The sequence below is a fragment of the Nyctereutes procyonoides genome, unplaced genomic scaffold (assembly GCF_905146905.1).
Source record: "Nyctereutes procyonoides isolate TBG_1078 unplaced genomic scaffold, NYPRO_anot_genome, whole genome shotgun sequence".
Lineage (NCBI taxonomy): Eukaryota > Metazoa > Chordata > Mammalia > Carnivora > Canidae > Nyctereutes > Nyctereutes procyonoides.
In genome coordinates this window covers 26,691,377-26,715,716 of record NW_026575133.1, presented here as the reverse complement: position 1 = coordinate 26,715,716, position 24,340 = coordinate 26,691,377, and the positions used below count along the sequence as shown (strand labels likewise).

Sequence of the window (24,340 nt, the reverse complement as noted above, 5' to 3'; positions counted from 1 at the left end):
TCATAAATAAATAAAAATAAAAAATAAATAAATAAATAAAACTGAACTTCCGGGATCCCTGGGTGGCCCAGCGGTTTGGCACCTGCCTTTGGCCCAGGGCGCGATCCTGGAGACCTGGGATCGAATCCCACATCGGGCTCCCGGTGCATGGAGCCTGCTTCTCCCTCTGCCTGTGTCTCTGCCTCTCTCTCTCTCTCTCTCTCTGTGACTATCCTAAGTAAATAAAAATTAAAAAAAATAAAAAATAAAACTGAACTTCCTGTCTCCCATGTTTAGGAAAACTGATCCAATACAAGTGTCCAAACCAAAACCCAGGATATATTTCTTAACTACTCTCCCCTTCACCCCCATACTGATTTTGCCAAGTTTTGTCAATCCTGACTTTTAAGTCTCTCTCAAATACCACCCCCGCCCAACCCCATCTCCAGTGCCTCTATCCTCAGTCAGGACTGCACTCTCCCTCACCTAGATTACTGTAATGTTTTTAAGTGGTCAGCATGTCTTCCAATCTAGTCTAGGACCAGAGTTATCTTCCTAAACCACAAATCTGATTAAGACACTCTCCTTCCACATGTTTACCACTGCCCTTATGTTAAAACCTAAACTCCCTAACCACGTCAAGAGGCCTTGAAAGGTTCAGCATTATCCCAAAGCAGTACCCCCTCAACAACAGCCCCACAGCTCCCACTCTAAACATCAACCCTGCTAACTTCATCAGTTTCCTCTCCTGACTCTGAGGTCTTCACACATGCAATTCCCTCTGATGAAAACATTCTTCCCTCTTCTCTTTAAGGTTTTGGCTTAGATGTCACTTCCTCCTGAAAGGCCTTTCCAGATCTTCAAATGAAATTAGGAGATAGATATATATATATATATTCTTCTAGCATCTTATCCTTCTTCTACTAAACTCATCACCCTATACTGATTTATTGAATTTAATCTTCCTCTACCAGAGCACAAGCTCACTAAGAGCCATGACTTCTTTCATAGTGCTTGGGAAAACACTCCATGAATATCTAAGTGTGAAAATAAATGGACCGACAAAGAAAAGGCAAAAACCAAGTCAATTCTGGAAAGCAACTGGAAGGTGGAACAGGATGAATATTCGCTTTACCATATTTTTAAATACATAATAAAGCCATAATTACTTAAACAGAAGTGTGATACTGATGTAAAAACAAACATCAACACAAAGAGCCTCAAAACAAATCATGCAGAATCATTTTCTGTATAATAGAACCACTCAAATCCATGGGGAAATAATTTAATAAATCATATTAATAGAATTTGGAAAAGTATTTTAATCCTTAGTACAATCTAAAACACTGTAAAGAAAACAAAGTGTCTTTAGTATAACTCTCCTCATACAAAAAAGAGGGGGGAGAAAATTTGCAGCAGATATGACCGGTACATATTTTTAGAAATATAACTAAGAATAAAATAGAAAATAGAAGATATAAATCAACAATTCACAGAGAAAACTACAAATAACTAAACAAGACGGTACTCCTGCCTTACTAACACACCCCAGCAAAGGCCCAGCTGCCCTGGTGCTCTCACCTAGCTGATGGGATACAATCTGGGAAGTTCTTCCAAGAAACTATTTACCTTTAATATGTTCATATTGTTTCCATGTGATCCCATGTCAGGGAATCTAAGAAAATAGAAATGCTGACAATTTCTGTCAATGCTATCAGAATAAAAACTATTCAAATAACTCAAAAGGCTAAGGGGCATGTTAAAATACAGCAAATTAATGTCCTATTACACATTCATTTTTTAAAAGATGAAAACAGGGACACCTGGGTGGCTCAGGTCATGATCCTGGGGTCCTTGGATCAAGTCCCACATCAGACTTCCCACAGGAAGCCTGCTTCTCCTCTGCCTGTGTATCTGCTTCTCTCTCTCTGTCTCTCATGAATACATAAAATCTTTTAAAAATAAAGATGAAAACATTTTAATTACTTCAAAACAGAGTTCAACAAAAAAAGTACAATTTCAATTACATAAAAATAAGTAAATGTAAAAAAACTGAAAATACACAATAACATGACAGATTTCCTCTAGCTGCTGATGCTATACATTATTTTCATAGTTTTTTCTCTGAAATACTCCACAATGAGCATGCTCTGCTTTTATTATTTAAAAATACACCAAACCCTCACGTACAGTTACAAGAAGCCAGTACATATTATCTAATGATGAAACAAGAATGCTGTGTTCATCCATAGTTGAACAAAATGTGGGATATACATACAATAGTATTCAGTCTTAAAAGGGAAGCAAATTCTGACATGTGCTGCAACATGAATGAACTCTAAAGACATTACAGTAAATTAAACAAGCCAGTCACAAAAGGATAAACACTGTATGATCCCACTTCGGTGAGGCACCTCGAGGAGTTAAATGCAGGGACAGAAACCAGAATGGTGGTTGGGGGGGAGGAGGTGAGATCTCTTGTTTAGGGATACAGAGTTCAGTCCTGTAACACAAAAAAAGCTGTAGAGACGGGTAGTTGCGTGATGGCTCCACAACAATACGAATGTACTTAATGCCACTGAACTAAATGCTTAAAAATTGTTATGATGAGGGTACCTGGGTGGCTCAATGGTTGGGCATCAGCCTTTAATTCAGGTCGTGATCCCAGGGTCCTGGGATCGAGTTCTGCTTCTCCCTCTGCCTATGTCTCTGCCTCCCTCTCTCATGTGTCTCATGAGTAAATAAAATCTTAAAAAAAAAAAATTGTTAAAATGGCTACGGGCGTCTGGATGGTGCAGTCAAGTCAGTTAAGTGTCCAACTCTTGATTTTGGCTCAGGTTGTCATCTCAGGGTCCCAAGACTGAGCCCCATGTAGGGCTCCATGCTTAGTGGGGAGTCAACTTGAGATTCTCTCTCCTTCTCCCTACCCCTCCCACTTGTGCACTCTCTAAATAAATAAATAATAAATCTTTTTTTTTAAATGGCTCAGATGGCAGGTTTTGTCACATGTATTTTACCACAATTAAACTTTAAAAAAAACAATGATACAAAGACACATTCAGATATATCAGAGGTGCTGCTTCAAACAATATCACCTACATAGTATTTCTACCTCCCCCCAGATAAATGTTTTAATTTAATCTAATGATTTCCAAATTGAGTATCATTCTGTGAAAAAATTGTCAGGACTCTGAAAATGTTTATCTCATGAAAGAATAAATAAAAAACCAAAATCAAAAACCATCTGAGGCACTGTTTAGATAAGAGGGGCCTAAAGAGAGAACAGTAATAAATAAAATGCACAATCTGTGATTGAATGGAGTTGGAGCAACTGCTATTAGTGAAACTGAATATGGATTTTCTGGATATTAAATTTGAATAGAATATTAAATTTTCTGGATAAGCATATTATGTAGTTACACAGGGAAAATGTCTTCTTGTTTTTAGAACATACATGCTGAACTACTTAGAAGCAAAATGTCATGACATCTGCAATTACCTCTCAAATGGTTCAGGAAAAACAGAAAGACAAATAGGGAGAGAGCAAATGTGGTCAAGTATTAACAACTGGAAAATCTAGGTTAAAGGCATATAATATACTTGTAACTTTTCTGCAGGTTTTGAAATTTCTCAGAATAAAAGGCTGATGGGGGGGAAAGCTGTGTCTGCACAGCAGGACTGGGAATGAAAAGAAGAAAAACTACTGTTTTTCGTTACAAACTCTTCCCTCTCTACTGCCTGATTTTTTTTTTATCATGTGCACAGTTTAATAAATGCTTTAAAGTTGTTTTATGATAAACAGTAAAGTTCATTGGAGTGTAAACTTTTTATATTTAATATTTAATATAAAATATTTAATATTTAAACAATACATTTGGATTTACTAACTCAATAGGTACATTTAATATAAGTCTTTTTAAAAATGAAAGCCTTTACTAAATCAGTGATGCGTATTCAAATGCCAGTACCATAGAATCAAAAATCACCTGATGTACTCCCTTTCTTAGCATAAGGAGGCACATTATTAGTTGGCAGGTCAGTGTAATCAATCATGTCTAAAAGGCAGGAATTGCATCTCAGACCAAAGGCAACTAGAAGTATGCCACAGGGGCTCTATTTCTGCTGTTCCCACCCACTTGCCTTAATGGACAGACTCATTCCTGGAGGCTTCTTTCTCATTCCGGGTATCAGGAAGCACTTTCAAAAGCCAGAATGAACTGGCCAAGGGGAAAAAAGTATGTGCACGTTCCCTACTGATTATAATCTTTGACACTGCTGAGAATTATCACAATTTTCTTAAAAATCATAACAAAATTTTATTTTATATCCAGAGTGCCAAACACAAGAGAAAATCCTTAGAAACAAGAAAAACAAAACAAAAGCTATCTAAAGAGAATACTCCATTCGCAGTGCTAAAAATAATTCTATTACCTATAATATCAACTACCTTGGATAGGAAAGAGATCCACAAGCCAGAAGGAGTATGGAGTGAAAAGACACCTCAGTTTTGATAGCTACACACACGCCCACATAAGAGTAACACAGAGAGTTAACCAAGGACATACAAGGCATTGTCTGCACTCTAGCAGCTTACTTTCCTTTTATGGATGCAGTGCTGCAGGAGTCTGCATGTATTTTGGATTCTATTAAAAGCTTTTAATAGAATATTTTAACAAACCATTTTTATTTTTTTCTGTTTTTTAAAAATGTGATGGTTTTATATGTCAAAGACTATTAAGACCCAAGACCTTTTCTCAAGTTCTACCTGTATTATGGGGGGGGCGGGGGAGGGAGCAAAGTATTAAGGGAAAAAGGACACTAAATCAGAAGAGTATCTTTCAGTTTAACAGTCTGATACCAATACAAAATTAAGTTCAGACTCAAACAAAATGGTTCATTAGCATCCAGGAATAAATCCAGCCCTTAAAAATAACCTAAATCAGAACAATGAACAATTTCATTAGCTCCCTAACTCCCAGAAGATGATCTCTAAAAATTAAATATTAAAACAAAGATCTGCTACTGGGCTAACAAATCAGAAGTGAAGATGGCCACATTTTTTCCACAGGGCAAAAAAAAAAAAAAAATTACTAAAGATGGAAAATAGATTGTCCAAACAGCTGTGGTATTCAAACCGAAAATAGGCAAACACATGAAAAGCAAAGAGAATACACTACAGAAATGTCACACTAAAAATCATACGAGGGATCCCTGGGTGGCGCAGCGGTTTAGCACCTGCCTTTGGCCCAGGGCGCGATCCTGGAGACCCGGGATCGAATCCCACGTCGGGCTCCCGGTGCATGGAGCCTGCTTCTCCCCTCTGCCTGTGTCTCTGCCTCTCTCTCTCTCTCTGTGTGTGTGACCATCATAAATAAATAAAATAAAAATTTAAAAAAAAATAAAAAATAAAAATAAAAATCATACGAGTACAAACAATTTAACCTAACCATGGAATGCCCAGCTCAGCAATCAGTTTCATCTAGGCATATTTATTTGGAAAAAAGGCAGGACTAAAAACATTAATATTCATAGGCATCAAACATTATTCAAAAGTTCCTGTAACAGTCACTCCTTTCAGAGAGCAAAAACCAAAAACCCCCGCTGTGAATAAGAAATCTATATTTGATCTTCATCTACTGTTCCTGGCACATAATTGCTAAAACCCTTGTAATTTCCTAAGTAAGATCCCTAGGGGCATCTTTTGTTATAATATTTAGTTTTGTTCCCAGTTCCTGAAATAGCTCTAGAGAGATAAAGGGGAAAACGAATCTTTTGTTATTCATAAAACAAGTCCCTTTCTCCACTTCTGAGTTTATGTTAATGAGGTGACTTCAGGAAAACCCCTAAGGATGGGGGCTGGTTGCCAAGGGAACCAACCTTGGGATTAGAGGGTTGGCATTTTCAGCCCCATCCTACTCCCACCTCCTGGGAGAGAGGAGGAGCCGGAGGATGAGTTAATCACCTGTGGCCAATGATTTGATCGATCTTACCTGTGGAATTAAGCCTCTGTTAAAAAAAAAAAAAAAAATCCCTGAACTACAGGGGGTGGAGAGCTTCCAGGCTGGTGAACAGATCAGGGTGCTGGGAGAGTGGTAGAGGACAGAAAGACATGGAATGCCCCTTCCTTTACCCTTTGCATCGCTTCCATCTAGTTCCAAAAAAGTTCCTCTAGGCTTCAAAAAGGTTTGAAGCCTTTTTTAATAACCATCTAGTAAATAAAAGGTTTTCCTGAGTTCTGTGAGCAATTGTACCAAATTAACTGAACCCAAGCCAGGGTCATGGAAACTCATATGTAACCAGTTGATCAGAAGCACAGGTGACACCTGGACTTGCTATCTGTAACAAACAAACAAGCTGTTTGTATTAATTTCCTATTGCTGCTCTAACAACTCACTACAAACATCATGGCTTAAAATAATTCAAATTTTTTATACTCACCAAGGTGTGCTCCTTGGGGAGGGCCTGGGAGAGCCTTGCCTTTTCCAGCGTATAGAGGCTGCCAGCATTTTCAGCTCATGGCCCCGCATCACTAAGACCTCTGCTGCTCCACTGTCATGTCTCCATTTGTGACACACATTCTCCTGTCTCTCTCTTGTTTATAAGGACCCTTATGATTGTTAGACCCACCTGGATAACAGGAGGGCATCTCTCCATCTGAAGGTCCCTTAACTGCATCTGCAAGACCCTTTTTACCATGGAAAGTAGCATATTTATATACTCTGGGGATTAGAATTTAAACATCTTTGGGGGCCAGAAGGTATTATTCTGCCGGCTACACTATTTCAATCAGTCATGTAAATCAGAAAAGCCTGGGGCGGTGGGGGTGAGGGTTGGGTTGGTGGAGGTTGTAGCAAAAGCAAGCATTAACAGGCAACCAAAAAATACAACTTTAGACACTAGCTCCTCTCACTAACAGTGTGTTTTGCAAGGTATTTCATGTTTTGTGTCTTCAGGTAAGTCATCAGTAAGGTATCTCCGTGCAGCAAATTAATTTTTAAAGCTAAAGAACACCAAACTAGAAAAGAGAAACCTCTTCCATTTCTTTCCTTACAAAATAATTTATATGCCAAGTTTCCTCTAAAGTTAAAAGGTCAGCCACAAAGATCATAATAAATGGGTAAAATTGCCATTGTGTCTTCTGTCAAGGATTTCCTTTTCTGTTTTGTTCTGATGTGATACTTTTCTTGGTATACACCACTTTATCATCATTCTAGTTCAGAGTACTATCATCTCTCAAAAACTAATAATACAGGACTTTTTTTCCGGTGAAGTTAATGTAATTTCGTTTGGATTATTGTTCAACACTCACTTGACCAGACACACTATATCTCAAAACTAAATAATTTTAAAAATCACCATTAAAAAAAAAAGTCACCATAGAACATTACATTTTGGAACACATTGATTTTTCCAGAAAAAGAAAAACACTAACACAACCTTAATAGTTAACTTCCTTGAGAAGAACCATCCATATCTATAATTCTTAATAATGATACCAAAATAAACGGAGTATTTTAAAAGGTAAAAGACTATACCTCACTAACTTTTGTCAAAATGAAAAAAGTATTAGTGAAAGCAAACAAACACATTGACATGTTTACCTCCATACAAGTCATAGGTATTTTGCAGCTGCGTCTGGTGCTCCAGAGTAGCTATGCAGGACACAGTACACAGGCAAGGAGCCAAAATGCAGTTGGCATAAGTGCAGAAAATAACAGCCACAAATACTGATTTTCAACATGTTATGAGAAAAGGGGAAATATTCGAGCAAACAGAAGAACTACCTTTGCAGACAACTTGAAAGAAAAAGTCAATGCTAACGTGTTTTCTGTATTTTAAGAATCATGTAAGATTTTTAACACATCAAAATTTTGCTCAGGAATACCCCAGACTACAATCCTCATGCTGCCATTTCAGCATGCTCACTGATGAGGAGATTCTGATTTAGTCCATAAGTCAGTGATTCTCAATAAGGGACACCAGCACATGCTTCAGGTCACCCCAAAGCCTGGGAGCAACAGAAGACATTACTGATGCACACATTTCTCTATGCCACCGCCATGAGGCAACTGAATACTTTCAGCCTAAAAATCTAGTTTCAACATGTACTCGTTATACAAGCTTCATTCTTCTTCCCCTATACTTTCAACACTACTCTGGACCCCCGATCTCAAATCTTTCCCATCTTCATTAGCAGGGTCACTGGACAAGCTAAACATAAGAAAGATGCAGCTGTTGTTGAAGACATGAGACAAAATGCCAAACTGCAACAGATTCAATAACAATATAAAATATTCAAGTAAAAATTTTATTTGCTTTAGGACTTCAGGAATAGCAAACACAGGATTTTTTTCTTTATATCATACATTCACCAAACTGTCAAATATTCATCATTGAAGGCAAGAAGAGAAATATAAGGTAAAGAAATCTGACTTCAGACTTTTCATATCCATAGACTGCCTAGTGATAAACTGAGGTGTGCCTCTTCCAAGACTATATTGTACCAACTTCCTATCTTTTCCTTACAAGGAGAAATCAACTTGGCTCCCATTAGCTCAAGCCCTGGGTAGTTTGTAAAATAAAAAAAAAAAAAAAAACGGAAGCTAGGAAGAAAGTAAAAAATCCAGAAATTCAGAAAAGGAGCATAAAGACCAATTTGTCCAGATCCCAGTTTCCACAAGGGCTTATTTGTTGAATAATTTAACAAATGCCTGGATGCCTGCTATGTATCAGGCACTGTTTTAGGTACTAGGATATAGCTCTGATGGAGACAAAACTCCTGACTTTCATGAAGCTTAAATTTTAAGAAAAAAGGAGACAAAGTGGAAAGTGACAACGGTCGTGAAGAAAATTAAAACTGGGGGATGGCGTAGTAAGAACAGGGCTGAAATTATAGATAATAACAGTCAGGGAGGCCTCACAGAGAAGGTAACAATTGAGAAAAAGAATTTAAGCAACTAAATGAGCTAATCCTGCAATCTAGAGAATGAGTAATCCAGGCACATTCAAAGGTTTGAGGCTTACGTGTAGAGAAGAAAGGTGGCCAGAGTAGCTACAGTGAATGAATGAAGTTGAGAGCAACAGATAGGTGGGGAGGGGGGAATTTGTAAGGTGGGGAGGAAGACAGAAAAGTATAGGACACAACTGTGGGAGGCCTAGAGAGTCTCTGAGGGACTCTAGCTTTTACTCTAAGCAACAAAGGCAATCACTGAAGAGTTCTGAGCAGTTTCACAAGAGTACCTCCTACTTGGAGAACAGTTTGTAAAAGACGACAAGGACAGAGAGGATCATGGTTTGGACCAGTGTAGTGAGAAGTGGTCAGATTCTGCATATATTTCGAAGGTAAGCCAGGAAGATTTGCCAACAAGTAGGAAAGGAGTAAGAGAAAAAAGGAGAATCAACGATGACCAAGGCTTTGGGCACGGCCAGTGGAAGGATAAACCTGCCATCAAGGGAGAGGGGGACTGTGAAAGAATAGGTTTGAGAGAGAGATCAGTACAGTTTCAGCATCACTAAGTTGTAAAGAAGTTGTAAATATTAGCTATTCAAGGGAAGATGTGGCGTACACAACTAGATATACAAAGTCCAGAGTTCGGGAATACAAAAAGTTATCACTACAGATTTAATATGGGATTCTTATGTGACCCTGAATTTTTTTTTTTCAGTGGATAAACATGGGTCACAAATTTAAACGTTTTCTAAAGGGCAACCAATTCAATACAATAGCAGAACTAAAATGGTATGTTAGGTAGGTGCCTATTCTCTAGGGACATTATCTATCCAGCAGGAAAGGCAGTCTATGATTAGCACCAACATGACCTCCCAGAAAATACCCGGCACCAAACTGCAGACATTCCAGAGACAACTGCACATTTAAATTCACACCTCTGCCTTTACCATCCCAGTTCCCACCCCCAAATTCCACTTTCACTGATGTCAGGCTTCGGCACTGCTGCCCCCAATGTCCACTCACCACATAAGATAATAATAATGACTTAGGTGAAACTTATACCCAACGGTCATGTAAAAAAGAAACTTGCTCAATACTCTTGGCCCTTCAATTTACTTTTGCCTTAACAACTGAATCTTCCTCATTCCTATTTTAACAAGCTACAAAACTGGCTAGACTTTGAGACTTTTTCCAATTTCAAAGGGAGGGATGATTTTTTTTTTTTAGTATATATGCTACCAAAGGGACCACAGAGATGATTTTCTTAAATGCCTAACATGGACAAACCATAATGTCATATCTGATGAAATTTGGAGAACATAAAGCAAGCAGAAATAGGGAAGTAAAGATTAATTTTCAGTACATGTGGGCTTCTGTTTATTAACCCAATACAAGGTAAACAAAAAAAAAAAAAGTTTCACACATATTTCAGTGATGTTTACAAGTTAGGATAGGACTACCCAATAAAAACATGGCCATAATTTTTGGTACAACAGTTCAGAACCATACTGTATGGTGAAGTAAAAAATATTTGTTGATAGGAAAAACAGAATGCACATTACCAAGAACTAAATACAATTAATACGTGGCCCTAAGAACCTAAAAACCCTGGAATGGGTGGGAATAGGGACTTAATAACAAAGAAACTGTTAAATGAAACAAGATCAAATACAACAGTGGTTCTGCTGGCAGGAGTTTTGTTTCACCCTTAAAATGAACTCACAGCCAGCAAAATGCAAAGAGGTACAAGGATGGTTATCCCAAAAGAAGTAAGGTCATGTGGAAAGAAAAAGCAGCAACAAAATGAGTAGTCGGGAAAGCAAGAAATAATAGCCACAAAGACAGAGTTCTATTGATCTTCTAATTTGTGTGTTTCAAGAAAAACTATTTCAAAGCAGAAGTTCTTATCCTGAGATCCACAATCTTGAAGAAACTATGAACCTCCGATTTCTAAAGGATTCTATGATCCCAACAGAGGTTAATAGTTGTCTCAATGTATTTCATCTATAAACTTACCTGTACTATATAATATGACCTTGTACTAAATGTATGCATAATGCATTACCACCTGCAAAAGTGATTCTTTAAGAGTTTCCAAAAGGCATCCAGGTAACTAAAAGACAATCACACCTAGATACAAAGGGTCACGTATGAATCCATTTATATGGACTATCCAGAATAGCTAAGTCAGAAAGCAGCCGTGATGGTCAGAGACAGTATGACCTTTTGTATCTCCTTAAAAAAAAAAAAAAAGGAAAATTATATTATAAAGGGTACCCCAATTTGAAGAAGAAAAAAAAAAATCAATGGGATGAAATGGGACAACACTGGACAACACTTAGGACAGCCTAAAATGGCTCAGTGCACTCTCATCCCTAGTCCTCAGGATAGAAGAAAATTGGAGCTCGGAGTTACTAAGTGCCTACTGTGTTTTGGTGTTCAGAAGGATTTACCTTCTGGGACAAAACTGAAATTAAAAAGTCAGATTTCTTGAAATCTACACTTAGGACCTACAGGCTCAAACAGTTTTGTCTTCTATGTTCTTGGAGCTATATTCAGGAGGTTAAACAAAAGAAATTTTAAATGGGAAAAAAATCACATAAAGCTAAGCTCTATCTAAAGCTTAGCTATTGTTCCACACAATATTTAACTTGAATAGTCATTCCAAATAATCCTCTACAAAAATTTTCTTTACAAAACAGACTATCAAAGTACGCACCCCACCCAAATTTAAATCATAAAATTCAAAAAGCTAATCTACTCAAAAAGAAAAGAAAAAGCACAGAGCATCCAATAACTGCTTTTGTGAATTACATCACCAATATTTAACTCACAAGGTCAGTAACTAGAGAAAACCCTGCTCGCACAAGTCCTGGTCCTTCGACAGGTCTGAGGCAGTAACTGGGACCAATATTCAGAATTTCCTTAGGAAGCGCTAAAATCACAAAATACACAAATCATAATTTGAACTGTGGAATTCAGCGGGGTACGTGAAATTAGTTTCATAAAATTTGCAAATATTTACTAAATGACATTCATGTTGAATTAACATCAGTATTTTCAAGGTCAATATTATGGTTGTTCAACTTCTTGGAGTCACATTTTTGTGATATTTTTAACATCTGACTAAAGCTTCTATCATCACAAGATGCTCACACTGTTTACAAACACTTTGAAGCAGCAGCTGGTGTTCCTCAGTCACATCTTGTTACAATAAATAGAGTAGCAGTTTTAAACTCCAGGTATGTATTTCTTCCACTGATGTGTAAAAAACTTTGCTTTAACTTAAAAAGCTTTTCTCCCTAATGATGGGAAGACACACAATGAAACAGAGGCAATTTAGGACAAAGTTATTATAACAAGATCACAAATACAGAGATTCTTATGCACGCATAGTGGGAGTACAGCTATCATGCTGAATGACCTAAATGCTAAGTAATATAAATCCTAATAGTATCTTTCATATCATTTTTAATATCTTTTCCCATCCCATTCAAAAAAAAATGCAGAAACTTACCCACACAAGCATTGAGGAATAGCCAATCAGTCTTTTTCATCCTGTTTTTAATTTGCTTTAGCTTTTTAAAGTCCACTTCAAGTTCCTCCTTGCTGCCAACAGCACCAGCCAATTCAATCCTCTGAAAATCCATTTTCATTTCAGAGTCCCGTTTCGTAGTAGGAGGTGATCTTCTTTGGCTATTCCCACTGCTGCAGCTTCCCCTCCACCGAGCTCGGTCTTGCTCATTTATTATTGAAGAAGCCTCTTCAGTCTCTGCCAACTCTATTGCTTCAATATTATTAGGTCTGGGATGATCACAAACAACACATTTTTTAGCCTTGGCCCAGTTTTCATACGTGCAAATAGAACAAGTCCAATGCTGGGTCCTTGTGTTCGGTTTATTTCTATCATTGTATTCCTCGCAAGGATCAACAGAAAAAGCAACTGGTCTGGAACCAGATCCTGAGGATTGAGGAGATTCTGTGGGACTCCTGGTCCTACGCTGGGATAAGCACTGGGTACATCTGATTGCTCTTGGCCAGTTCAAATAGGTGCACATGTGGCATGACCATTTATTTGCATTTTCCATGCTGTAAGAAGACTTAACCCTGGGTCTTGCACTAGAGTCTGGACATATCAAAGGACTACTTCCTCCTTCGGTGCTAGAAGGATCCCAATCTCTACCAACATCACTTGAACCGCTTTTAAATGGATCTTCTGTGATAATTGTTCCACTTGGTCTTTGGGCACGACACATAGTACACTTGATCGCAGATGGCCAGTTTTCATACGTACAATATTCACAAGCCCACTTAATTCCACGTTCTGACATTGTGCTCTTCTTGAAGTGAGTTATGTCAGGCAGGGAGCTATAAATAATTAGGACATGGTTATTAAAACAATAACTACATAATTTCATCTCTGAAAATGTGCCCCAAAACTACCCTTCAACTTATAAAATAGAAATCTCTCAAAAGAAGCCTGAAAAATTTAACAATGAAGTATCCTTGTTTTTCCAATTTCCATTAGAGACACCAGAGATAAGTCCCAAGGAAAAATCTTAGACCTTGGGATTTAATGATATTGTACTTTAGAATGCAAAAGAGATAAGCAGAAGATAAAAGATTTGTTCTAAAAGGGAAGCAAGTTAAAAAAGAAGCTACTAATAGAAATGCTTAATTTAAGCCAGGTCATCATCATCAATTTAGAAAAGTAATCAATAGTTAAGATTCAAAGAGAAGGGAAAGAACACAAAAACCAAATAAACACATAACAATTCTCAAATTATGAACATAACACTATCTATGATAGCACAGATTCTTATGCTATCTAGGTACAGTATCATTATGTTTGATTCACTGAAAAATTCAGAAGATCAAACAAAGTCAATTCTAACATTTTGCTAAGAAAGAAAAAAAGCAGCTTAAAAATGCTACTTATCCACTGCTCTTAAAAGCACAGGCAGAAAAGAAAAATGTTGAAGAGTAATCCTTACAATCATAAAAGTAACACTATGAAATACTGCACCCTCAAAATCTAGTTCTGTCTGGAGCACAAAAAGATAAAAACTGTGTATCACCTATTAGGACAATAAAATCGACGGAACGTCCCTAAGATAATTACTAGCATATACTCAGTCCAGTAGAATTTTGAATATTCATACTCAAAATATTCAATATTTAAAATATACTAAAAATTCAACTGAATTTTTATGAAATTTTATGAAAATTTTCATACTGAAAATATATTCAACTATTTAAAAGCTTCCTAGACTGGGCTTACTACTAACACTACACTAAAATGAAGACTTCATGATTTAATACCAACTTAATCTATGAAGTAACTTCCACAGCAAACTTAATAATGATTTTTCTTTTAATGGCTGACACTAAAGCCAGACCCTTCATTTTCTTAAATCCCTCAACTAAATATCATCCTGCCACCTATTTTTAGCCAGAAAAGTGAAAAATCCTAGGCAGAGTAACAGAAGCTTTTGCCTCTCTTTCTCAGGGATTTTTCCTGACCTGAAAAGCTCAAGCTTTCATTTTGTTAAGTGCATTATTGTGTCTCTGTTTGCCAAGTCCTCACCCATTTACAGTGTGAACTCCATTAAGAGGACAAATTCACTAAAAGAAAGGCTATAATTTAATAGCTAAAATAAAAATCACACTTACTAAGGTTTTAGTTTCCATGCTATAACCTCCACCTTGCACATGGTTAGAATAAAAGTAAGGTTTTATAAATCAGACCAAAGACAAGATTCAGTCTTCATGCTGGCTCAGATTCTGACTTCCTCAGGAGACACTGGCAAAGCGTGCTAAGTGGTTCTGTCTGACTGTGAATAGCTAGTCCTGTAAAGGAAACCAAAACTGAGTTTCACTTGAAGCCTGCTACTTTATCCAGAAGTATTTATTATTAAAAAAAAAAAGCCTTTATTTTATTTTACTTATTTCTTTTAATAATGGATTATTGTATTAAGCATTTTATTTTTTTATGTATTAAGCACTTTAATAAATCAAATTAATTTAGCAAAAAAATCAGCTAACTCATTGAGCTAGTCAAATTAGACATGGGAAAGACATTTTTCTCTAAAGCCTTAAACGTGCATGTATGTGCACTAATGGCATGGTTAATATTAACTTAGTAGTGCTAAGTCAGTTCCTGCCCGTATTACTTACTATTGAAGAAAGATGATGTAAACCAAGTAAGCAGAAAAAGCAAAAAATAAATATTGCTTTTATTTAGCCTGAATTCTTTTTCTCCTTCAGCAACTCTATTTTTTCCTTATCCCAGGTTATTTATATTCATATTGCTTAGATTTTGAAATTTAGCTTGTACACAGTTATACACACACTCTAACACCATCCAAAAGTGTGAAGAGCAAGGAACTATAATCATAAGCATCCATAAAATGGGACAATCGAATTTAAAGGCAATTTTCATATTCACCAGGCAGTTTCTTCCTTTAGCTTCTCAAGAATGAAATATAAATAAGTTGTTCATGCTACTGGAAAATAACATGATCAAGTAGAAACTTATCATGACAAGAACAAATGACATAATGAATATATATCCAAGGCTACCAGAAGTAATTTCCATATTTCATTTAAAATATTCACATTCAAAATTTCAGGCTTGCTTTAGTAAGTCTTACTTTGATATGCTCATAGGCTCAACTAAACAGCTTGTAACCTTACATTACATTAGCTAATCTTCATGGAACTAATGTGCCAGCACAACATATTTAAATGTCCGCATCTGACAAAAAAAATAAATAAAACAAAAAACTGCCATAAAATAGTCATTGTCATATATGCCTGGTAAATAGCCTCTCTCTTCAAAAATCCAGGTAACTAAACAATACCAAAACCATCCTCCAAGAGTTTTAAGTAAGTACATGATATTAAATAATGATGTATATACAGTATCAACTCTACAGGAAATTGAGACTTTGTAGAAATACCACTTTTTAGTAAATGAAAACAAACTCTTTGGAGAGGATTACCTGAGAGAGTCATTTGTACATGTTGTAATCAGTAAATGAAATGGAAGAGTAAAGATTACTTTGGCCTCAACTACATGATTTTGCATTACTGAGATGAAATGAACACTAAGTACACTTACTTTTTCTTCCAGATGTCAAAAATCCCCCCCAAAATAAAATTATTTTTAATAGCAATCAGCTCTGAGAGTTAATATTGTACAGTGAAATAAAACTGTTGCTAAATATCTTTTAACGTATAATCATATACCCAAGTAAATCTAATTTACAAGTCTAATTTTACATGTAACACAGATTTCCAAATTCTATCCAATGAATCATACTTCAATTAATTGGTACAATAAGAAGCAAAAATAAAATCTGCAAAATCTGGACTCTCTTTAAGGAGAAACAGATACAACTTCTACTTTTCAAACAAATATTCCTTGATTCGAATGCAATACCAGCAGTTTCCATTCTGTGGACCAAAGAGTCCATGAATCCATTTCTGTATCCCGCTCTCCCTGTAGACAGATTGAATAATGTCCCCAAGTATATCAATCAGTTTTGATTTTATACTTCCCACTTCAAATACTAATAAAAGCACAAGTATTATGGGCATACAGATTAAGGATCAGGGAAAAAGGCTACTAACTCATTTTTAATACTGTCATGCTTAATAATGAATTAGTTAAACCGTATGTGTGAAGTGTTACTAAACACTGCAGAAGAAATAGATCTATATTACAGATATTCCTCAAAATTGTAGCTACCCTACAACTTCTCCCAACCACCTACTAAAACCCTATCAAAGGAAACTAGAGAAGTGAAATAATCCTCATCAAGTACAAACTTCTTAAGAAACAGAGCAGCTCAATTGCCAGTTAGTTTCAAATGGTAAATCATCCAAAGGACTAATAGCAGTCTTTAAGGTCTGTATTAGCTTTATTAGGTATGAGTCTGTATTCAGTAATATAAACTCATTAACATAAATTATTGATATAAATATTAATTAGCATAAATCTGTAGAAATTTACAAATGCTCAGAAAGCATCTTAGGGGACTAAAAATGAAAGTTATAACTAGCAGGTTATTCCAAGCATGCTGAATTTTCAGGTTCTATTAAAATATCACCTGGCACTCCTGAACTGTAATATTGATACATAAAAAGTACTACTCAACTCTTAAGCCAAAAATCCCACAGTCATTCCCCTCTTTTCTCCCACATCTTTCTACATAATTGTCCATCCTCACAACAGTTAACAGAAAAAACAACTGGCCTGGAGCAAGATCCTGAAGACTGATGATACAGAGGACCCTCTCTCCATAAATCTGACCTCATTTCAGGGCTCCAATCACCTTACCGCATCCTCCATTAAACCTCTTCTCTTCCACCCACAGCAAACTCCTAACCCTGACTTCTCCCACACCATGAGGACCTCTGCACCCAGCACAGAAAAGCAGAATCCTCTTGAATCCTGCTCCCCCACCCCCAGAGTCTCTGTCTGTAGTGGTTTCTGTCCAATCAGTTCCTTCCCACCCCCACTGCCATCCACTCTTCTCAGTTCAGGTCAGAACTACTATAATAGCCTCCTAAGCACCTTCCCCTTCTAAATCCACCCAGCTTACTATTACCAGAAAAATCCTCCTAATAGCAAGGCCCTTTTTCTGAAGCAATTCTGCAGTAGTATAAACTCCAAAGTCCTTCCCTTTGCACACACAACCCACCTCACAGACTCCCTCCCAAACATCACACATACCACCCACCAGCCACATGCGCAGACCAACCCCTGCCCTGTCCAAGATACACGAAGGCACTACCTTACAAACACAAGCACAGCAGATACCCACGCTCAACTTGCGGCAAACCCCATCCCTTCTTTAAAGCTCAGTTCAAGTCTCATCTCTCTCAGGAGGTTTTTCAAAAGTTTCGGCTTAGGTTGTGATCTGAAAGTCGTGGAATCAAGCCCCAAGTCAGCTCGGTGAACAGCATGGAGCCTGCCTGACTCTCTCTCTCTCCCCCTCCCTCTGCCCTTCCCCCATCCACACCCTACCCCCCCCGCCCCACCCCTGCACTTGCTCACACTCGCAAACTCTCTCTCAAATAAACAAATAAATCTTTAAAAAAAAGAACTGTGGCTCAGGGCATCAAATGGCATGGAATGTGGACCAGTCCTATGTTTAATAAAAATCCACAGAACAGACCACAATGAGTGTCCTATTAAAAAAAAAAAAAAAAAAAAAAAAAAAAAAAAACAAGAGTGGAGCACAGAGCAATTTCAGGCAAAAAGGAGACATTTCAGAGGATGGGATCCACTTCTGTGGCAAGACCTCAGTAGCCACTAACAACTAGGTACAAAACCATAGGCACTCCTGAGCTTTTTAACTATTCAAGTTCTTTAATGTAAAGGACACAAAGGATTTTGTGTCCTTTATGTCCTCTAAAGGTCACAAAACCTTTGGCAATCATTAAATACCTTCTGAGAGTACTAAATCTATGTAAAATTTTGTAAAAAAAATAGTCCAGAATCAGATCTCAAAAATGTGTTGCCCTTCCTTCTCTACAGAGATCATGGTTCCCTGTGTCATCTGTATCTAAGATTTAAATTAAACATACTTGCTAAGGTCCCTTTCCAAAACTCTGTGAACAAGCTGGACAAAGTAAATTCAGTTAAAATAACAAAGTTAAATAACATGCCATGGTGTCCTTGGTCTTACTAGCACTGTGCCTGATTAGCTGAGCCAATTACCCATACAACTAATACATCTAACTTTATTCCAACTAAACGTAAGTCCCTGAAATATAACAAGAATTATAAAGCTTACATTTTAATATGTGAACATTGCAGAATCACAAAAAACTATAATAAAAACTACAATTCTAATAGTTTTTCTTTCAAACCACTTGGCAATCTATTGATTAGAATGGAAGATCTATAAATACTAAATTAATATATACTATGTCAAAAATCTTGCACAAAATAGTAATCCTCTTTTAATCTACTCTCTATTCTTTTTTTCTTTTTTAAGGTTTTATTTATTTACTTGAGAGAGAGAGCAAACAGGGGGAGGAGCAGAGGGAGAAGCAGACTCTCCAATGAGCAGGGAGCCTGAGCTGGGCTCCAACCGAGGACCATCAGATCATGAACAAAGCTGAAGGCTACTGCTTATCCAACTGAGGCAGCCAGGCAATGCATTCTTTTCAAGAGGAATTCTACTTCTTTAAGTATGTACTAGAACTTTATCTGAGATCTTGCCAACTTCCTCTATACTCTTCAGTTCCTAGACAGTAACAAGAGTAACACATATCTATATATACATACACACACACACTATATATATATATATATATATACACACATACATACATCTATACACACACACACACATTCAACTACCATAGAACCCATTTCAGTATGGTTCATGTGTACAGTTTCAGAGACTTCACAAGTCTATCATGTACCCCCTATTATAATCCCAAACAAAACAAATGTAACCTAACAACCTACAAAAGTTACCAAAGGTCTACAGTACACAGGACATCTGCAATCTAATTAGATGAAACATGACTACGATTTTCTCAAATATGTATGGCAGTGGATTAGCTCCAAGAGTGCATTATCAACCCAGCATTTAAAAAATATATATATAACATATGCAAGAATTACAAAGACGCTACTTCACATTCAGAATCTGTTTTTTTTCACTGTCCTATTTCTGTGTTCATACTAAACAGATGAATCCCAATTAATAAAGTATCCAGTATACCTAGGCCAAACTAAAGGCTATTTTTTTGCCAAACTGTATTAACATTACTTGTGTGACACAGGAAGGAGAGGTACAAACTTGGAACTTTTAAATAATCAGTGAGTTCTGATGTAAAACAAAGAAAAAGATAAGGACACCTGGACGTCTGCCTTCGGCTCGGGTCCTGGGATAGAGCCCCACATCTAGCTCCCTGCTTAGCAGGGAGTATGCTTCTCCCTTTCCCATAGATATAAATAGATGATAGATAGATAGATAGATAGATAGATAGATAGATAGATAGATAGATAGAGAGATAGAGAGATATATAAAAAGCAAGGAAGGGAAGGAGGGATAGATGGAGGAAGGAAGCAGAGGGAACCAAATGGATGAAATATTCCAAGGCAAAAACCAACTCAGAGCTACCGTCTTGTCCAAAAATATCTTTTTCCCAATACTTCAACAACTCTGCTCAAATTTGTTTCTTCCAATCCACTAAAGTTATTTTCATTAAAACACTTATTTTATATGGGGTTCCTGGCTGACTCAATCGGGAGAGCATGTGACTCTCAACTTCAGGGTTGTAAGTTCAAGCCCTACAGTGGGTGTAGAGATTACTTAAAAATGACATCTTAAAAAAAAAAAAAAAAACATTTTATAAATTCAGGTTATTTACAAATGTTATTAATAATGTAAAGCCATTCAGTTGGATTATTTTCCTCATGGTTCCAGATACAATGAATAAGAGGAAAACAGGATGGGCATTTTGTAATGTGGGTTTACGTTGCAGGGATAAGGAGAACAAGTAGGCAAAGGCTTAGCAAAAGGAAACGTGGGATGGAATGCCAAAGATAGCATCAGGCTGACAGCACTACTCATCCAAGCATTAGAGATGGATGAATGTCTAGGCCAACTCTGTCTACTTTACAATTTTGCCAGGATCAGCCTTGTCCAACTAAGAAAATAGCTAAAACGTAAGCATTTACTGCATGCCACACATGTTCTAAGCACTGTACATAACTACTTAATCCTCAGAACCTTATGAAACAGGTACCTATTATTACTGTCTCCAGTTTTAAGATTGGAAACAGTAACAGAGAGGCTGAATAACTTGCCCAAAGTCACAAAGCTACAGAGTGGCACAACCAGAGATTCTGGCTCCAAAGTTAGTATTATACACAATACTTTATACTGCGGCCCAGTCACTTATTCCCATTATCTAGAATCTGAACTATTCATAAACTGCACTGAATTTCTCACTAAGCAGTCCCTTCCTAGATGACTATGACATACTATGGTTAAATGAGCAAACTTTTGTGGTTTTTTTTTAGGATTTTATTTGACAGAGAGAGAAATAGAGAATAGAAGCAGGAGAGCGGCAGGCAGAAGGAGAAGCAGACTCCCCACAGAGCAGGGAGCCGATGCCGTGCTTGATCCCAGAAGACCCTGCTTCTCCCTCTGTCTATGTCTCTGCTTCTCTCTCTGCCTCTCTCTCTGTTTTTCATGAAATGAATAAAATCATTTAAAAAAGTAATAAAACATTAGCAAATCAAATCCAACAATGTATAAAAAGAATTATACACTACAAGCAAGTGGGGTTTATCCCAGATTGCAAGGCTAGTTCAATGTTCAAAAAATCAAGTAATGCAATCCTTCATTTCAAGAGACTTAAAAAAAAAAAACAAACACAAGATCACATGAATATATGCAGAAAAGGCATTTGACAATATCCAACACTCATTCATGAAGGTGTGGGGCAGGAATTCTCAGCAAACTAGAAATACAGGGCACCTTCCTCAACATGATAAAGAACACGTACAAAAAACCGACAGCCAACATATTTAACAATGAAAAACTAGAAACTTCCCTACCAAGATCAGTAATAAGGCAAGATGTTCCCTCTAACCATTCCTTCCAACATCAAATTAGAAATTCTAGCTAATGTTGTAAGAGAAAATTAAAAGTACATATTCCCAACATATTGGGAAGAAAGAAGTAAGATGGTCTTTATTGGCAGATGATATGACGGTCTATGTAGAAAACAAAACAAAACAAAACAAATCAACCTAGAGCTAATAAATGATTATAACAAGGCTGCAGGATACAAGGTTAATACACAAAAGTCAATTGCTTTCCTATATACCAGCAATGTACACATGGAACTTGTCCATTCACCTCATATCATGTGTCACACCTACTGAAGGACATCATCAAGAGATTCATAATAATCCCAACCAAAATGCCAGCAAGTTATTCTGTGGGTATCAATAGAAACGCAATTCCAGGTTTATACAGAGAAGCATAATTTCCAGAAAAGCCAAAAAGTACTTAAGAGTCTGAGAATTGACTACCCTAACTTCAAAACTTATATAAAACTACCGTAATCAAGACAGTGTGTTATTGGCAAAAGAAGAGACAAATAAGTCAATGGGATAGAACTGAGCCCAGAAATAGAACTACAAATATATAGATAATTGATCTTTGACAAAGGAGTAAAAGCAACACAATGAAGAATAGATATCTTTCCAAAAAAAATGGCACTAGAACTAGACATCCACATGCAAAGAATTTACTCTAAATACAAACCTCACATTCTTCACAAAAACACAAAATGGATCACAGACCTAAAACGTAAAATGAAGAACTATAAAATTCCTAGAAGACAAAATAAAAGGAAATCTAGATGACCTTAACTATGGATAACTTTGGATAAAATACCATAAAAGAAATACCTTAGTATTTCTTATTGAAATTAAAAACTTCCACTCGCAAAACACACTGTCAAGGGAATGACAAGCCAGAAAATACTTGTAAGACGTATCTGCTACAGGACTGTTATCCAAAATTTACAAAGAACTCTTGAAACTTAACAATAACAATCCAATTAAAACATGGGCAAAAGACCTAAATAGACATACCTCACACCAAGGAAGATCCACAGATGGCCAATAAGCACATGAAAAAATGCTCAACATCTTGTGTCAACAGGAAATCGCAAATTAAAACAATGAGATACCACTACACACCTATTAGAATGGCAAAAATCCAGAACACTGACAACACCAAACGCTAGGGAGGACACAGAGCAATAATACTTCTCGTTCATTACTGATGCAAATGCAAAATAGTATAGCCACTTAGGAAGAGTGTTTGACAGTTTCTTACAAAACTACACATGCGGGCAGCCCAGGTGGCTCAGCAGTTTAGCACCGCCTTCCGCCTAGGGCATGATCCTGGAGTCCCGGGATCGAGTCCCGCGTCAGGCTCCCTGCATGGAGCCTGCTTCTCCCTCTGCCTGTGTCTCGCCTCTCTGTGTCTCTCATGAATAAATAAATAAAATATTAAAACAAAAACAAAACTACACATGCTCTTACCATACAATCCAGGAAGTGTGTGCCTTGGTATTTACCCAAAGTAGTTGAAAGCTTACATCCACACAAAAGTCTACATACAGATGTTTGTAACAGCTTTATTCGTAATTCCAAAACTTGCAAGCAACCAAGATGTCCTTCAGTAGGTGTGACACATGATCTGAGGTGAATGGATAAACTGTGGTATAATGAAATACTATTCAGTACTAAAAAGTGAGGGATCAAGCCATAAAAAGACAGAGGAAACTTAAATGCCTATTGCTAAGTGAAGGAGGCCAATATGGGAAATGGCTATATACTTAGTGACTCCAACTACACGATATTCCAGAAAAAGCAACACTAAGGAGACAGTAAAAAGACTAGTGGTTGCCAGGGGTTCTGGGGAGGGAAGGATGTACAGGCAGGGCAGAGAGGATTTTTAGGGTTGTGAAAATAACGCTGTACAACACTATAATGGTGGATACTTGTACATTCTATAGATCTTGACACATACAGAATGATAGTGCTATCACCTATTATGGAGTGTGGCTGATAATGATTTCTCAGGGTAGATTCATCAATTATAACATATGTACCACTCTGTTATGGTTGATTTTGGGGAAAGCTATGCATGTGTTGGGGCAAAGGGATATAGAACTCTATACTTTCTGATCAATTTTACTATAAACCTAAATCACTCTAAAAATAGTTTATTTTTAAAAATTTGCTTAACTTTTCTAGTCACTAATACACAGGAAACATTTTCTTCTTTTAAAAAAACAATCAGCTCTCAAAGAATGATGAGTTTTTAAAAGGCCACAGGAATTTTGGTTTGAACCTAAAGCTGCTCTAAAAAATAAAACCAAATCTGAAATATAGCAACACCTAAAATGTTACATTAAAAAAAAAAAAAAGAGGGATCCCTGGGTGGCGCAGCGGTTTGGCGCCTGCCTTTGGCCCAGGGCGCGATCCTGGAGGCCCGGGATCGAGTCCCACGTCGGGCCCCCGGTGCATGGAGCCTGCTTCTCCCTCTGCCTGTGTCTCTGCCTCTCTCTCTCTCTCTCTGTGACTATCATAAATAAATAAAAAAGTTAAAAAAAAAAATTAAAAAAAAAAAAAAAAAAGGACACAAATATTAGTAGGAAGAGCTCCCACTGGCCAAATTTGGATTAACCTGAGCATCAACATAAACAATGACAATAAAGATTTTATTTAAAAAAATATATTTTAGGGGATCCCTGGGTGGCGCAGCGGTTTGGCGCCTGCCTTTGGCCCAGGGCGCGATCCTGGAGACCCGGATTCGAATCCCACATCGGGCTCCCGGTGCATGGAGCCTG

At 37.1% G+C, this 24,340-nt stretch overlaps 1 protein-coding gene across 4 annotated transcripts in view; it reads right to left on the bottom strand.

Annotated features, from left to right (window-relative positions):
• ZRANB1 (zinc finger RANBP2-type containing 1) overlaps positions 1-24,340 on the bottom strand; it is a 59,254-nt gene that overhangs the window by 25,226 nt on the left and 9,688 nt on the right. Inside the window, exons 2-3 of one of the 4 annotated variants that reach the window (XM_055345855.1) lie at positions 14,603-14,779; positions 12,447-13,297 (exon numbers count right to left, since the gene is read on the bottom strand). The exons of 1 other annotated variant lie outside the window; for it this stretch is intronic. In XM_055345855.1, coding sequence (XP_055201830.1) covers positions 12,447-13,297; positions 14,603-14,643 — 892 coding nt within the window. In that variant the 5' untranslated portion in view covers positions 14,644-14,779. Of the gene's footprint in view, positions 1-12,446; positions 13,298-14,602; positions 14,780-24,340 lie in introns of those variants that run through there. 2 more of the 4 variants (XM_055345856.1, XM_055345857.1) reach the window with 2 other exon arrangements.